This window comes from Moschus berezovskii, chromosome 8, assembly GCF_049115385.1.
Source record: "Moschus berezovskii isolate FMDL1 chromosome 8, NW_MosBer_1.0, whole genome shotgun sequence".
Lineage (NCBI taxonomy): Eukaryota > Metazoa > Chordata > Mammalia > Artiodactyla > Moschidae > Moschus > Moschus berezovskii.
Window position 1 is genome coordinate 105,827,360 of NC_142467.1, and position 16,484 is coordinate 105,843,843.

At 42.5% G+C, this 16,484-nt stretch overlaps 1 protein-coding gene across 1 annotated transcript in view; it reads left to right on the forward strand.

Moving 5' to 3' along the window:
• Positions 1-16,484, forward strand: part of NWD1 (NACHT and WD repeat domain containing 1) — an 84,208-nt gene that overhangs the window by 44,539 nt on the left and 23,185 nt on the right. Inside the window, exons 12-13 of the mRNA XM_088839142.1 lie at positions 5,059-5,267; positions 12,323-12,595. Of these exons, the coding sequence (XP_088695268.1) occupies positions 5,059-5,267; positions 12,323-12,595 (482 nt within the window). The remainder of the gene's footprint in view (positions 1-5,058; positions 5,268-12,322; positions 12,596-16,484) is intronic.

Consider the following 16,484-nt stretch of genomic DNA (forward strand, 5'->3'; position numbering starts at 1 on the left):
TGCATTGTATTCCCTTGTATGCAAGCAATAGGTTTTCAACCATTCATCACTTGAAGGACATTTACACTGTTCCCAATTTGGAGCTGTTGTGAATAATGCTACTCTGATTCATTGTATCTTCATCTTTACAATGTTTCCGTTCAGTTCAGTCGCTCAGTCGTGTCCAACTCTTTGCGACTCCATGAATCACAGCACGCCAGGCCTCCCTGTCCATCACCAACTCCCGGAGTTCACTCAAACTCATGTCCATCGAGTCGGTGATGCCATCCAGCCATCTCATTCTCTGTCGTCCCCGTCTCCTCCTGCCCCCAATCCCTCCTAGCATCAGAGTCTTTTCTGGTGAGTCAACTCTTCACGTGAGGTGGCCAAAGTATTGGAGTTTCAGCTTTAGCATCAGTCCTTCCAATGAACACCCAGGACTGATCTCCTTTAGAATGGACTGGTTGGATCTCCTTGCAGTCCAAGGGACTCTCAAGAGTCTTTTCCAACACCACAGTTCAAAAGCATCAATTCTTTGGCGATCAACTTTCTTCACAGTCCAACTCTCACATCCATACATGACCACTGGAAAAACCACAGCCTTGACTAGACGGACCTTTGTTGGCAAAGTAATGTCTCTGCTTTTTAATATGCTGTCTAGGTTGGTCATAACTTTAAATGCACTAAAATATTTCATTTATCTTGATAGATCATGTTCTAGAATTTATTAAATTTTTAAAATTATTTAAACATTTTTTAGCTATTTAGGCTATTTCTAGTTATCTGCTATTTGGATAATATTGGGAGTATCTGTTTTAACTCTTGGTCAGTATTTTTTCCACTCTGTTGAATATTTCCAGTGAGTGGCACTCTTGATTTGGAAAGTATGAACATTCCTATAGGTTTTGAGAAATGCCATCATATTGCTTTCCAAACAGGCTGCAACAGATTAAAACACTCCCTAACCCCAAAGTTCCCAGCATTAGATACTTTAATTTTATTCTTTTTGTCTAAGGGGTTGCAGTGGAGTAGGTACTGATAGAGTACTGACAAATGAGTCTCTTTATTTTATTATTTTCATCAGGATGGCTATTTTCCCAGAGGATGATTCAGTCTCTGTACAGTATCTGACTCATGGCGACCTTGATTCATTTTTTAAAGTCTTCAAACTCTTATTATCTGTAATCAGAAAAATTCAGTAATCAATTTACTGAAAAAAACGAAAACACCATATGTGTGTGTGTTGGTTGTTCAGTCATGTCCAGCTTTTTGCGACCCCATGAACTGTAGCCCCGCAAGGCTCTTCACTGCAGTGGCGTCTCCTGTTGCAAAGCACAGGTTCTGGGAGGCAAAGGCTTCAGTAGCTGTGGCGTGTGGACTCAGTTGCTCTGTGACATGTGGAGTCTTCCTCGACCAGGGACTGAACTCATGTTTTCTGCATTGGCAGGTGGATTCTTAACCACTAGACAACCAAGGAGATCCTCTAACTCATTTTAACAACGATATAATGGCCTATGTATGGGAAGTATTATAAAGTGTTATTATTTATAAAAATTCTGGTTGAAAAATACCCCAATCTCAAGAAATAAAAATCATTCCAAATACTGGTGACATGTGAATTCTAAAACAAAATTCCCTTCCTTTACTCTCCCCTGATCCTTCAATGTTCCCCCAGAAGTGATCAGTGAACACAGTCTGTTATACACCATTAGCAATTTTTTCTCTAGGCTTATGCAGACATAGCTCTGTCTTTTGAGCTCTTGTCAAAAATCACATCATGCTGTTTTATACACTGGGCTGCAGCTTGCTTTTGTCACAATGTATGTGTGTTAGTTGCTCAGTCGTGTCTGACTCTTGCAACCCCATGGACTGTAGCCCACCAGGCTTCTCTGTTCATGGAATTCTCCAGGAAAGAATACTGGAGTGGGTTGCCATTCCCTTCTCCAGGGGAATCTTCCTGGCCCATGGATCAAACCCAGGTCTCCTGCATTGCAAGCAGATTCTTTACCATCTGAGCCACCAAGGAAGCCCAATAGATTGTACCAGTGTTTTGTAGAGATTGAGAGTCTGGGCTTCTGGCTGAGATACTGGCTCAGTTACTTATTAGCCATGTGGCTTTGCATATGTTACCATTCTGAGCTATGACTCAGTTTCCCCATCTACGAAAGTGAAAGTGAAAGTCACTCAGTCGTGCCCAACTCTTTTTGACCCCATGGACTATACAGTCCATGGAATTCTCCAGGCCAGAATACTGGCGTGGGTAACCATTCCCTTCTCCAGTGGATCTTCCTGACCTAGGAATTGAACCAGGGTCTCTTGCATTGCAGGTGGATTCTTTACCACCTGAGTCACAAGGGAAACCCAATGGGATAATAATAATAATATCTCAAAAGTTGTTATGAGATTAAAGGAGTTTAATGTATGTTAACAGCTATGCTTGGCACACAGAAAGCACTCAGTAAACATTGGCTATTGTAGTAATAATGACTATTATGGTCAGGTCAATGCATATGTATGTGTGTGTGTGTGTGTGTGTGTGCGCGCGCTCAGTCACTTCAGTCATGTCCAACTGTTTGCAACCCCGTAGACTATAGACCGCCAGACTCCTCTGCCCATGGGATTTTCCCAGCAAGAATACTGTTGTGGGTTGCCATTTCCTTTTCCAGGGCATATATATATACCTCCTTCCTTATTATTTTTAATTCCTGCATAATATTCTTTACATGGGTGTACCATATTATTTGGGCTTCCCTGGTGGCTCAGATGGTAAAGAATCTGCTGCAATGCAGGAGACCTGGCTTTGATCCCTGGGTGGGGAAGATCTCCTGAAGAAGGGAATGACTATCTACTCCAGTACTCTTGCCTGGAGAATTCTATGGACTAAGGAGCCTGGTGGGCTACAGTCCATGGGGTCCCAAAAAGTCAGACGCGACTCAGCAGTTAACACACACCATATTATTTAACCAACTCATTTTTCATAGGTTGTTTTTGGTTTTTTAAATACTTATTTGTTAATTTATTTGTTTTGCTGTGTCGGGTCTCGGTTGAGGCACACAAGATCTTTGATCTTCATTGCAGCATGTGGGATCTGGTTCCTGGACAAGTGATCGAGTCCTAGCCCCTTGCACTGGGAGAATGGAATCTTAGCCACAGACCACCAGGGGAGTTCCAGGATGGGCTTTCAGTTTTATATTTCTAGTGGAAAAAGAGAATTGTCTTCTTTCAGGCTGCTGTTAAAGAGGAAAGACTAAACAAGAAAAAAACTTGACAACGAGGTTCTCTTTTGGAGACAGTTTAACCAGGACCCTGAAGTTTTGGGACTGGATCAGCCCTTTAAATTCCCCCACACATGAGAGACCCCAGAACCCGATCGACTTCAGTGTGTGTGACTGCACATGTTTTTCCCTTTGGGAGTTTTCTTTAATAAAGATTAGAATGGCTTCTGTGTCCTCAGTGTATCCCCTCCATCCATTTTGAACATTAAAAATATACATTTATTTATTTGACTGCACTGGGTGGGAGTTTTAGCATGTGAGGTCTAACTCTCTGACCAGGGATTGATTGAACCCAAGCCCCCAGTTTTGGGAGATCGGAGTCTTAGCCACTGGGCCACCAGGAAAGTCCCCAGTTTTTTTGTTTGCTTGTTTGTTTTACTTAGACAATACTGCAATTAAAGTCCTTATCCATCTTCACACACTTCTGCTATTACTTTTGTAAGACAGCATTTCTAGAAGTGGGATTTCGTAGTCAAATTGTATGCACTTTTTTCATGTTTTCCCTCTTTTTCTTAGCTTCTTATACTAAAAAAATCTATAGACTCTGAAAAAGTTGAAATAGTACAAACAGTTCCCATGTACCTTTCATACAGCTTCCCAGACTAGCAATGCCTTATACAACTCAGTATATTATCAAAACCAAGAGGTTGCACATTTTAACTTTAAAAAAATGTCACCAAGTTACATCTTTGCAAGTTTTCATCAACTTATACTCTCATTAGTGGGGTATAAGAATAACTGATTTCTTGTATCTCTGCCAGCACTCCAGCAAGCAATCCATCAAATTTTTGTCAATACAATGGATAATAATAGTATTGGTATTTCATGATGGATTTTTGTGATTATTAGTAAGGTTGAGTATCACTTTCAAATGCTATTGTCCACTTGTACTGTTTCTGTAAATTTCTTGTTTATATTCGTTGTCCAGTTTGTGAGTAGGTTATTTTCATTTTTCTTGCTTATTTGTAAGAACTATTTGTTTATTAGGGAGGGTCTTCACTTACCTGTTATAGACTGCAAATATTTTCTCCCAGTGTGTGATATCTTTCAAGTTTATCCTTCTGAAATTTTACACTTTTATCCAATCCAATTGGTCAATTTTTCCCCTTTATGTCTTCCAGATTTCGTGTTTTTCCTAGAAAAATATCTCTCCACGAATATGAAAGTTTCTATAATCTCACTTTGGTTTTTTTGTTAGTTTGTTAACTTTAAACACTCCCTAGATGGTGAACTTTTATACATTTCAATGATCTGTTTATTAGAGATTCAGCATTTGGGCAAATGATTTGATCCCAACCAGCCGTTTCATTCAGTTTAGCTTTGCCACATTCCATTATGGTTTTTGATGTATTCACTTACGTACTTACTTGGTTTTGGCTGAATTGGGTCTTCGTCGCTGTGCGGGCTTTTTCTCTGTTGCGGTGAGCGGGGGTGACTCATACGGCAGAGCACGGACCTGAAAGCATGCAGGCTTCCGTAGCTGTGGTGCCAGGACTCCGTAGCTGCAGCTCACGGGCTCTAGGGTGAGGCCTCGGTAGTTGCGACTCACGGGCTTAGCTGCGCCACGACACGTGGAGTCCTCCTGGACCGGGGATCGAACCTGTGTCCCCTGCATTAGCAGGCAGAGCCGTAACCTCTGGACCACCAGAAAAGTCCGCATTCCATTATCTGTAATTCAGCCGTGTTCTAATCTTACAGCTCTTCTGTGGTATACCAGGGATTTCCAAGCCCATAGATGTTCTGGGAGTTGGAAGGTCGAAATGTTCCCAGCTAATGTACTCTTCTCCACCCTGGTCTGTTGCAGGAGAGGTGAGGTGTGTGGAAGTGTTTGCCCAGGGGACACTCGCCGTCTCTGCTTCGAAAGACCACACCTTGCGCTTGTGGGACTTACTCTCTGGCCAGGAGAAATTCACCATTTGGGACAGAGGTTCAAAAGATCCCACTGAATCTCAGACCTGGAGCCTTCATGTGGATGAAGTAAAGAAGGTTGTGTATTCAGCTTCGGGCTCAAAGGTAACAAATACCTGCCCTGTTTGCAAAGGAAGGCTGAGACCAGAGCTTTCAAAGACAACATATTGTGTTTATAAGGAGGTGTTCCCTGAAATGAGACAGAAGTACACAACTGCTTCAGAGGGTGCCATATTTTGAAGTTTAGATAACCTTGATAGTTCTTTCTGACCTTAAGATTTGAGACCTTTCATAGTATTTAATACAGTCGTTTTTAGTGCTATAAATTTCCCTCTGAGTACTGCTTTACCTACATCTTGCAAACTTTGATATGTTATGTTTTTTATGTTCAGTTCTAACTATTGCTTCTTGACCTGCATATAGATTTCTCAGGAGGCAGGTCAGGTGGTCTGGTATTCCCATTTCTTTAAGAATTTCCCACAGTTTGTTGGTACATAGTAAGCACCAAATAATTAATAGCTATTAATTGTTATACAATGAAGTAATAAAAGTCATTGGTACTTGTTAACATTCAACTAATATTGGTAGCTTATAAGCTATGCTGTCCAATATGGTGACCACCAGCTGTATATTGCTATCGAGCACTTGAAATGTGGCTATTCCAAATTGAGATGTGCTATACACAAAGGCCTCCTCAGACAACAATTTTGCCTTTTTGCATTTCTTTTCCTTGGGGATGGTCTTGATCCCTGCCTCTTGTACAATGTCATGAACCTCCATCCATAGCTCTTCAGGCACTCTGTCTATCAGATGTAATCCCTTGAATCTATTTGTCACTTCCACTGTATAATCATAAGGGATTTTATTTAGGTCATATCTGAATGGTCCAGTGGTTTTCCCTACTTTCTTCAATTTAAGTCTGAATTTGGCAATAAGGAGTTTGTGGTCTGTGCCACAGTCAGCTCCCAGTCTTATTTTTGCTGACTGTATAGAGCTTCTCCATTTTTGGCTGCAAAGAATATAATCAATCTGATTTCAGTATTGACCATCTGGTGATGTCCATGTGTAGAGTCTTCTCTTGTGGTTGGAAGAGGGTGTTTGCTGTGACCAGTGCGTTCTCTTGGCAAAACTCTATTAGCCTTTGCCCTGCTTCATTCTGTATTCCAAGGCCAAATTTGTCTGTTACTCCAGGTATTTCTTGACTTCCTACATTTGCATTCTAGGTCCTCTATAATGAAAAGGACATCTTTCTTGGGTGTTAGTTTTAGAAGGTCTTGTAGTCTTCAAAGAACCGTTCAACTTCAGCTTCTTCATCATTACTGGTTGGGGCATAGGCTTGGATTACCATGATATTGAATGCTTTGCCTTGGAGACGAACAGAGATCATTCTGTCATTTTTGAGATTGCATCCAAGTACTGCGTTTCGGACTCTTTTGTTGACTATGATGGCTACTCCATTTCTTCTAAGGGATTCCTGCCCACAGTAGTAGATATAATGGTCATCTGAGTTAAATTCACCCATTCCAGTCCATATTAGTTCACTGATTCCTAAAATGTTGATGTTCACTCTTACCACCTCCTGTTTGACCACTTCCAATTTGCCTTGATTCATGGACCTAACATTCCAGGTTCCTATGCAATATTGCTCTTTACAACATCGGACCTTGCTTCCATCACCAGTCCCATCCACAACTGGGTATTGTTTTTCTTTGGCTCCATCTTTTCGTTCTTTCTGGATTTATTTCTCCACTGATCTCCAGTAGCATATTGGGCACCTATCAACCTAGGGAGTTCATCTTTCAGCATCTTATCTTTTTGCCTTTTCATACTGTTCATGGGGTTCTCAAGGCAAGAATACTGAAGTGGTTTGCCATTCCCTTCTCCAGTGGACCATGTTTTGTCAGAATTCTCCACCATGACCCATCCGTCTTGGGTGGTCCTACATGGCATGGCTCAAAGTTTCATTGAGTTAGACAAGGCTGTGGTCCATGTGATCAGATTGGTTAGTTTCCTGTGATTGTGGTTTTCAGTCTGTCTGCCCTCTGATGAAGAAGGGTAAGAGGCTTATGGAAGCTTCCTGATGGGAGAGACTGATTGAGGGGGAAACTGGGTTTTGTTCTGATGGGCAGGGCCATGTTCAGTAAATCTTAAATCCAATTTTCCACTGATGGGTGGGGCTGTGTTCCCTCCCTGTTATTTCAGTTCAGTTCAGTTCAGTTGTCCGACTCTCTGCAACCCCATGAATCACAGCACGCCAGGCCTCCGTGTCCATCACCAACCCCCAGAGTTCACTCAAACTCACCTCCACTGAGTCGGTGATGCCATCCAGCCATCTCATTCTCTGTCGTCCCCGTCTCCTCCTGCCCCCAATCCCTCCCAGCATCAGAGTCTTTTCCAGTGAGTCAACTCGTCACATGAGGTGGCCAAAGTATTAGAGCTTCAGCTTCAAAATCAGTCCTACCAATGAACACCCAGGATTGATCTCCTTTAGAATGGACTGGTTGGATCTCCTTGCAGTCCAAGGGACTCTCAAGAATCTTCTCCAACACCACAGTTCAAAAGCATCAGTTCTTCAGCGATCAGCTTTCTTCATAGTCCAAATCTCACATCCATACATGACCACTGGAAAAACCATAGCCTTCACTAAACGGACCTTTGTTCACAAAGTAATGTCTCTGCTTTTTAATATGCTATCTAGGTTGGTCATAACTTTCCTTCCAAGGAGTAAGCGTCTTTTAATTTCATGGCTGCAATCAGCATCCGCTGGGGCCAAACTATTGTGGCGGTAATGAAGATAATGGTCACCTCCTTCAAAAGGTCCCACGCATACACTGCTACACTCAGTGCCCCAGCCCTGCAGCAGGCCACTGCCGAGCCACGCCTCTGCTGGAGACTCCTGGACACTTACGGGCAAGTCTGGGTCAGTCTCTTGTGGGATCATTGCTCCTGTCTCCTAGGTCCTGGTGTGCACTAAGTTCTGTTTGTGCTCCCCAAGAGTTCATTTCCCAGTCCTGTGTAAATCCTGGCGGCTCTATGGTGGGGTTAATGGCAACCTCCTCCAGGAGGGCTTATGCCATACCGAGGTCTGCTGCACCCAGAGCTTCTGCCCCTGCGGCAGTCCACTTAGAGTCCAAATTAGAGATACCAAGGGAACATTAGAGTCCAAATTAGAGATACCAAGGGAATATTTCATGCAAAGATGGGAATAATAAAGGAAAGAAATGGTATGGACCTAACAGAAGCAGAAGATATTAAGAAGAGGTGGCAAGAATACACAGAAGAACTATACAAAAAAGATCTTCATAACCCAGATAATCACGATGATGTAATCACCAAGCTCAACCAGACATCCTGGAATGTGAAGTCAAATTGGCCTTAGGAAGCATCACTACGAACGAAGCTAGTGGAGGTGGTAGAATTCCAGTTGAACTCTTTCAAATCCTGAAAGATGATGCTGTGAAAGTGCTGCACTCAATATGCCAGCAAAATTGGAAAACTCAGCAGTGGCCACAGGACTGGAAAAGGTCAGTTTTCATTCCAATCCTAAAGAAAGGCAATGCCAAAGAATGCTCAAACTGCTGCACAATTGCACTCATCTCACACGCTAGTAAAATAATGCTCAAAATTCTCCAAGCCAGGCTTCAACAGTACATGAACCGTGAACTTCCAGACGTTCAAGCTGGTTTTAGAAAAGGCAGAGGAACCAGAAAGCAAATTGCCAACATCCGTTGGATCATTGAAAAAGCAACACAATTCCAGAAAAACATCTATTTCTGCTTCATTGACTATGCCAAAGCCTTTGACTGTGTGCAACACAACAAACTGGAAAATTCTTAAAGAGATAGGAATACCAGATCACCTGACCTGCCTCTTGAGAAACCTGTATGCATGTCAGGAAGCAACAGTTAGAACTGGACATGGAACAACAGACTGGTCCAAATAGGGAAAGGAGTACGTCAAGGCTGTATATTGTCACCCTGCTTATTTAACTTATATGCAGAGTACATCATGAGAAATGCTGGGCTGGATGAAGCACAAGCTGGAATCAAGATTGCTGGGAGAAATATCGATAACTTCAGATATGCAGATGACACCACCCTTATGGCAGAAAGCAAAGAGGAACTAAAGAGCCTCTTGATGAAAGTGAAGGAGGAGAGTGAAAATATTGGTTTAAAACTCAACTTTCAGAAAACTAAGATCATGGCATCTGGTCCCATCACTTCATGGGAAATAGATGGGGAAACAGTGACAGACTTTATTTTGGGGGCTCCAAAATCACTGCAGAGGGTGTCTGCAGCCATGAAATTAAAAGATGCTTGCTCCTTGGAAGAAAAGTTATGACCAACCTAGACAGCATATTAAAAAGCAGAGACATTACTTTGCCAACAAAAGTCCGTCTAGTCAAGGCTATGGTTTTCTCAGTAGTCATGTATGGATGTGAGAGTTGGACTATAAAGAAAGCTGAGTGCTGAAGAATTGATGCTTTTGAACTGTGGTGTTGGAGAAGACTCTTGAGATCTCAAGGAGATCCAGCCAGTCCATCCTAAAGAAATCAGTCCTGAATGTTCACTGGAAGGACTGATCCTGAAGCTGAAACTCCAATACTTTGGCCACCTGATGTGAAGAACTGACTTGTTTGAAAAGACCCTGGTGCTGAGAAAGATTGAAGGCAGGAGGAGAAGGGGACAACAGAGGATGAGATGGTTGGATGGCATCACTGACTCACTGGACATGAGTTTGAGTAAACTCATGAGTCGGTGATGGACAGGGAGGCCTGGAGTGCTGCAGTCCATGGGGTCACAAAGATTCGGACAGGGCTGAGCGACTGAACTGAACTGTACACAAAGGGTACCCCAGGTGGTGCTAGTGGGAAAGCATCCCCCTGCCAATGCAAGAGGGGTAGGAGATGGAGGCTTAATCCCTATGCCAGGAAGATACCCTGGAGAAGGAAATGACACCCTATTCCAGTATTCTTGCTGAGAGAATCCCATGGACTGAGAAGCCTGGCGGGCTGCAGTCCATGGGGTTGCAGAGCCAGACGTGACTGAGCGTCTGAGCATACAGGCACAGTAAGCATGAAACACACATTGGATTTCAAAGACTCCGTATCATAAAATATAATGTAAAATATTTCTGTAATAATTTTGTATAGGTTATATGTTGAAATGACAACATTTGAATATATTGGGTTAAAAAAGTATATCATTGAAATTGATATCTCTTGTTTCTTTTTACCTTTTAAAATGTGGCTTATAAAAAGTTTAAAATCATGTGTGGCTTACATTGTATTTTTATTGGACAGTGTAGGTTTAACTATTACAGAGGTGTGGGCTGTTTTCAAAACTGATCATAGAAATCAGCTATGTTATCAGCAAAAGTTGGGAAAATACAGTAAAGAAATAACATATAATAAATAACTGCAAACTAACCATTATCATAATTTTGCTTTTGGCGGTGTGCATGTGTGTATATATGTGTGTGTGAAACAAAATGGGAATAAAACCGTATATACAGTTTCATAAAGTGATCCTTGCCCACAACCTTAAAAATTCTTCAAAATCAGCAGGTTTAGTGATTTCATAAGATTCCATTGCAAGGCTCTGCTGTAATTTATTTAACTAATCCCTTAATACTGGACATATAGGTTGTTTCCAGTTCTTTGCATGTTCAAATAGCTGAGGCAAATTTCCTTATACATGTATACATATGTATATATCTTTCTGCGTATCTTTTCCTAGTCCTTTAGTGTAAATCCCACTAGTATAATTAATAGAATTATTTAAATGATTACTTTTGATGAAAAGATACTTTTGGGGGTAACGTTAAGGATGAAACTTCTCTAATTATTCATCAGTAATTACTTGGAATGAACATATATCCTTATGGCATAACTGTTTTTCTATTTTTTTAAAGCTGTATTTTAGGGCAATTTTATTTTTAAAAAATATGTATTTGAGAAGTAATACCCTTTTTTTCCTAAAAAATAAATATTGATTTATTTTTTGTTGTTTTGGGTCTCAGTTGCAGCTTGCAGGATCTTTTGTGGTGGCTGTGGGCTTCTCTTTAGCTGTGGTGCCCGGGTTCCAGAGTGTGTAGGCTCTCTGGTTGAGACACATGGGCTTTGTTGCCCCATGGCATGTGGGATCTTAGTTCCCTGACGAGGGATCAAACCTGTGTCCCCTGCATTGAAAGGTGGATTCTTAACTATTGGGCCGCCAGGGAACTCTCAGTAGTTTTAGATTTGTGGTTCCCATGTAGCCTTGTCCCAGCTTTCTCAAATGCCAGCATCTGACATAACAAGTGTACTTTTATCAAAATTAAACATTAATACGGACAATTACAATCAATTCAACTCCACACTTCATTTGGATTCTATCAGTTTTTCCACAAATGTTCCTTTGTTGTTCCAGAATCCATTCCAGGATCCCTTCCACTTCCCCACTCCTTTTTTCTTTTTAATTACATTTTTAAAAAATTTGCCAGTTACTTCTTTTTAAACGTATTTACTTATTTTGGTTACACTAGGTTTTCACTGCTGTGCTCAGGCTTCCTCTGGTTGTGCTGAGCAGGGGCTATTCTTTGTTGCGGTGCATTCTTTGCTGCTCATTGCAGTGGCTTCTCTTGTTGCAGGGCACAGGCTCTAGGCACACGGGCTTTAGTTATTTCAACATATGGGCTCAGTAGTTGTGGCACTTGGGCTTAGTGGGATAGAACCCATGTTCCCTGCATTGGCCAATGGATTCTTATCCACTCTCAGGGAAGTCCTTCCCTCCCTTTTCTTTAAACTGATGGAGTGTTGACAATAAAATGTATAAACTCTTAAAAAAAAAGAGCAGGTTTTAATATAGTCAATATTTTGTAATAACTATAAATGGATGGCATCACCAATTCAATGGACATGAGTTTGAGCAAACTCCGGGAGATTGTGAATGACAGGCAAGCCTGGTGTGCAGTCCATGGGGTTGCAAAGAGTCGGACACGTCTGAGCGACTGAACAAAAACAAATAAATGGAAAGGAACCATTAAAATTTGTATAAAGATAAAAAGATTCTAATTGCAATGACCAAAAAGAAAAAAGAACAGGTCTTGCATTTGACTCTGGCAAACTTGCAGTCTAGGTCTCCCTCTGACATGGCTCTGTCTTTTCATCATTCTGTTAGATCAGTGCTTGGAATCTGGAAACTGCAGAGCTGATTTTCCACATCCTGGGGGATGCCTCTGACCCCTGGGTATGCATGGCAGTGCTGGCTTCCCAGGCCACACTGCTGACTATGTCCCAGGGTGGCATGATCAGTCTGTGGAGCTCAGCCACGGGAACACTGCACAGGAAGCAACGTTTGTCCAGCATCAAAGAAGACACACTTGCCTGTGGGGTCTCGGTCCAGAAACAAGGAAGGATGGTTACTGGGTCCAGCGCAGGCTCCATCTCTTTGGTAAGCAACTAATGTTGACTGAGTCAACATTAATTCAGCTCCAAAGTGCTTAGATGTCCTAGAAGTTGGGAGAAACCATCTCACCTTTGATCTTTTTTTTTCTTAACCCTTTATTTCATATTAAGAGTATACCTGATTAACAATGTTGTGATAGTTTCAGGTGGACAGCAAAGGGACTCAGTCATACATATATGTGTATCCATTCTCCTCCAAATCCCCTTCCAGCCAGGCTGCCACGTAACATTGAGCAGAGTTCCCTGGGCTTATACAGTAGGTCCTTGTTGGTTATCCATTTAAATATACCAGTATGTACATGTCAGACCCAAATTCCCTATCACTTCCTTCCATCCTCCCCCCAAACATAAATTCCTTTTCTAAATCTGTGAGTATGTTTCTGTTTTGTAAATAAGTTCATTTGTATCATTTCTTTTTAGATTCCACATTTAAGGGATGTCATATAGGTCCATCAATGTGCTGCAGATGGCATTATTTCATCACCTTTGATCTTTTAATGAATGACACTTGGCTTCTTCATTCTAGGGGTTTGCAATTCGGCACAGTCCAGGAAACATCTCTTGGTGTCTCCTGGGGGCTGGCCAGTGTGCAATTGTTGATGCTCAGTTTTTCTGCGGATGCTCTGGGAGAAAGTATAGAACATGTATCAGAACTGTCCCTGATGAGGGGATAGGATGTGGGTTTCTATCTACCAGCTCCATCAATGGTTAGGTGAGGACTGCTCCCAGGAGCATTAGCACAGGGGCCAAGTGTATGAAGGAATGAGGTCAGAAAGAACAGCCTCCCAGCGCAGGGTTGCAGGTGTGCAGGGAGCGCCCTTCGGGAATAGAGGAGTACATTGAGGGGATACGGATGGGGCACCAAGAGTGAGTTATAGCGGAGCTGCAGGTGGGGGAACAAGGGCACCACGCCATGCACTAGAGAGGCTGTAGAGTTAAGAGTCCAACCACACCCTCAGTCTAGGAAGGGAGCCAGGCTCTCCAGTGACTCACAGTCATACTAAGAGGAGCAGAGTCTGTTTTCAGTAGAGGTAGAAATAGCATGTTCTTGCTTGGGCAAAGGAACAAATGCTTCTGATAGAGGCAGTCTTGGAAGGTTCCTCTCCAGGGAGACATTCTCAGAAGAAGAAAGGATTACTAAGATGAATAAGCAGAGATGGAGGGAATAGGGGATTGCATGGTGAGGTGGTAGGAACACGCTCGGTGTTACAGAGAAAAGGGAAGTGAAGTGGAAATAGATCGCAGAGGGTTCGGCGTGTCCTATTGAGGAGGTGAGAGTTTCAGGAAGGGAGAAATATGGCCACTAAAGAATCATCCCATAACCAACAAGGACCTACTTTATAGCACAGGGAACTCTGTTCAATGTTGTACAGCAGCCTGGATGGGAGGGAAGTTTCGGGGAGAATGGATACATGCATACGTATGACTGAGTCCCTTTGCTGTCCACCTGAAACTATCACAACATTGTTAATTGGATATGTTGTTGTTGTTACCTGACTCTTTGCTACCCCACTGAGTAGCGCACCAGGCCTCCCTGTCCCTTACCATCTCCTGAAGCTTGCCCAAGTTCATGTCCATTGCATTGGTGATGCCATACCACCATCTCATTCTCTGATGCCTTCTCCTTCTCCCCTCAATCTTTTCCAGCATCAGGGACTTTTCCAATGGGTCAGCTGTTCGTATCAGATGACCAAAATACTGAAGCTTCAACTTCAGCATCAGTATAGTATATTGGCTATACTCCAATGCAAAATAAAAGGTTTAAAAAAAGAACCACCCCCAAACTCCAGATTTCTGGACCTCATGCCTCATAGCCTCCCTGAGCAATCAAGGCACCAAACATGATAATGGATGATAATCCCAGTCCTTTCATCAGATCTCTTGGTTGCTTCCCATTACTCCTTCAATCACTGATTGTTTTCATTAATATCCTGCAGCCTAGCGAGGAACATGAACTCTAGGGTCAGACCCACTGAGTTTGATAATCCCAGTCCTGAATGTAAATTGGTGCAGCCCCTATGGAAAACAGTACGGAGGTTCCTTAAAAAAACTAAAACTAGAGTTGCCATATGATCCAGCAATCCCATTCCTGGGCATAAATCCAGAGAAAACTCCAATTCAAAAAGATACATGAGCCCCAATATTCACTGCAGCACTATTTACAATAGTCAAGACATGGAAGCAACCTAAATGTCCTTCAGACAGATGAATGGCTAAAGAAGATGTGGTACATATACATAATGAAATACTATTCAGCCATTAAAAAGAACGGAATAATGCCGTTTACAGCAACACGGATGGACCTAGAGAGTATCCCACTAAGTGAAGTAAGCCAAACAGAGAAAGGCAAATACCATATGACATCACTTATATGTGGAATCTAAAATATGATACAAATGAACTTGTTTAAAAGACAGAAACTCACAGACAGATAGCAAACTTTGGTCCCCAAGGGGGAAAGAGGACAGGGGGGTAGGGATAAATTAAGAGTTTGAAATGAACAGATACAAGCTACTATATATAAAACAGATACGCAACAAGGTCCCACTGTATAGCATAGGGAACTCTATTCAACAACCTGTAATAAACTATAATGGAAAAGAATATATGTATTGAACCACTTTGTCATATGCCAGAAATTAACACAATGTTGTAAATCAACAATACTTCAATAAGGAAACAAATGAAGACAAACCCAAAAACAAAAAAGAAAATCCCAGTTCTACCTTTGCCTGGTTATATTCTTGGGCTACTCAGCCCTTCGCTGAGCTTCAGTTTCCTCATCTGTAAAATGGGGGCAAACAGGGAAACTACATCCAGGGCGCTAAAAGGGATGAACAGATGGGCACCTCTTCAGGCTTCCAGTTGGCTGGGGTAGGGCGGGAGCAGTAGGATAACAGCGGAGTAAACTGAAAATAATGTTAGTTAAGTTCAGATTTCTCCCTGTGTAACTCGTCTTTGACGCCCCATTCCAATCCCCCCAGTTCGGAAGGCGATTCTGTTGGCCCCCAGGCTACTGATGGTAATGTCCTCGGTTAGGAATGCCTATGGTGCTTGCCTGGGCACACATCACTCATAGGGGGCTCTAACACATTTCTCCCATGGAGCCCCTATTTATGACTGGGTCGGCTCTTGTGGCTCTTTTTTTAAAGATCATGGGATGCACTTCAGCTAAAAACCACCAGAGAACTTTGAGGAAGGTAGATAGCATGCCTGAGGGCCACACAGTTTTGAGGATGGGGTGTCAAGCCTTTTGTGGATCCAATCTTTACTGGAAATTTTAAAACGTACGGGGAGGAGTTAGGATGTAGGAAGGGGAAGGCAGGGTCACCCAAGTTATCTAGATTACCAGAGTTTTCTGAAAGAGGAACCTTCATGGGTGGGCAGCCTGGTTTCTTATCTAGTGGTTTTACTAGCAGCTGCCAACTTGTTTATTCAAGATGGATGTCTTTGGAAATGGATACTTCAGCAGTCAAAAAGCTTGATGTCAGGCACTCATATTACAGTTGCACATCTGTGACCCTGCACCTAGCTGAGTCTTTTTTTTTTTTCCTGCCCCTCTCTCCCGATACCCGCATACTTGGTCTCTGCCTTGATGCTCCTGGGAGCAGCCTCTACCCAATCTGAAATAGAGGTAGTGGGTAGAACCCCACCCAGCTCTTGATCCCTCAATGGGGGCAACTCTGATGCATGCTCTACTCTGTCTCTCAGGGCATCCCCGGCAGGACTCGCGTACATTTGCCTGCATTGGTAACTGCTTACGGAGCCACACTGATTGGCTGCCTTTCCTTCCTTGTCTCAATTCTCCACTCTACACCAGTGTTTTCCTAGGATCAGCCCCCAAATAAAGTAGTCACACTCAAATACTATTCTCA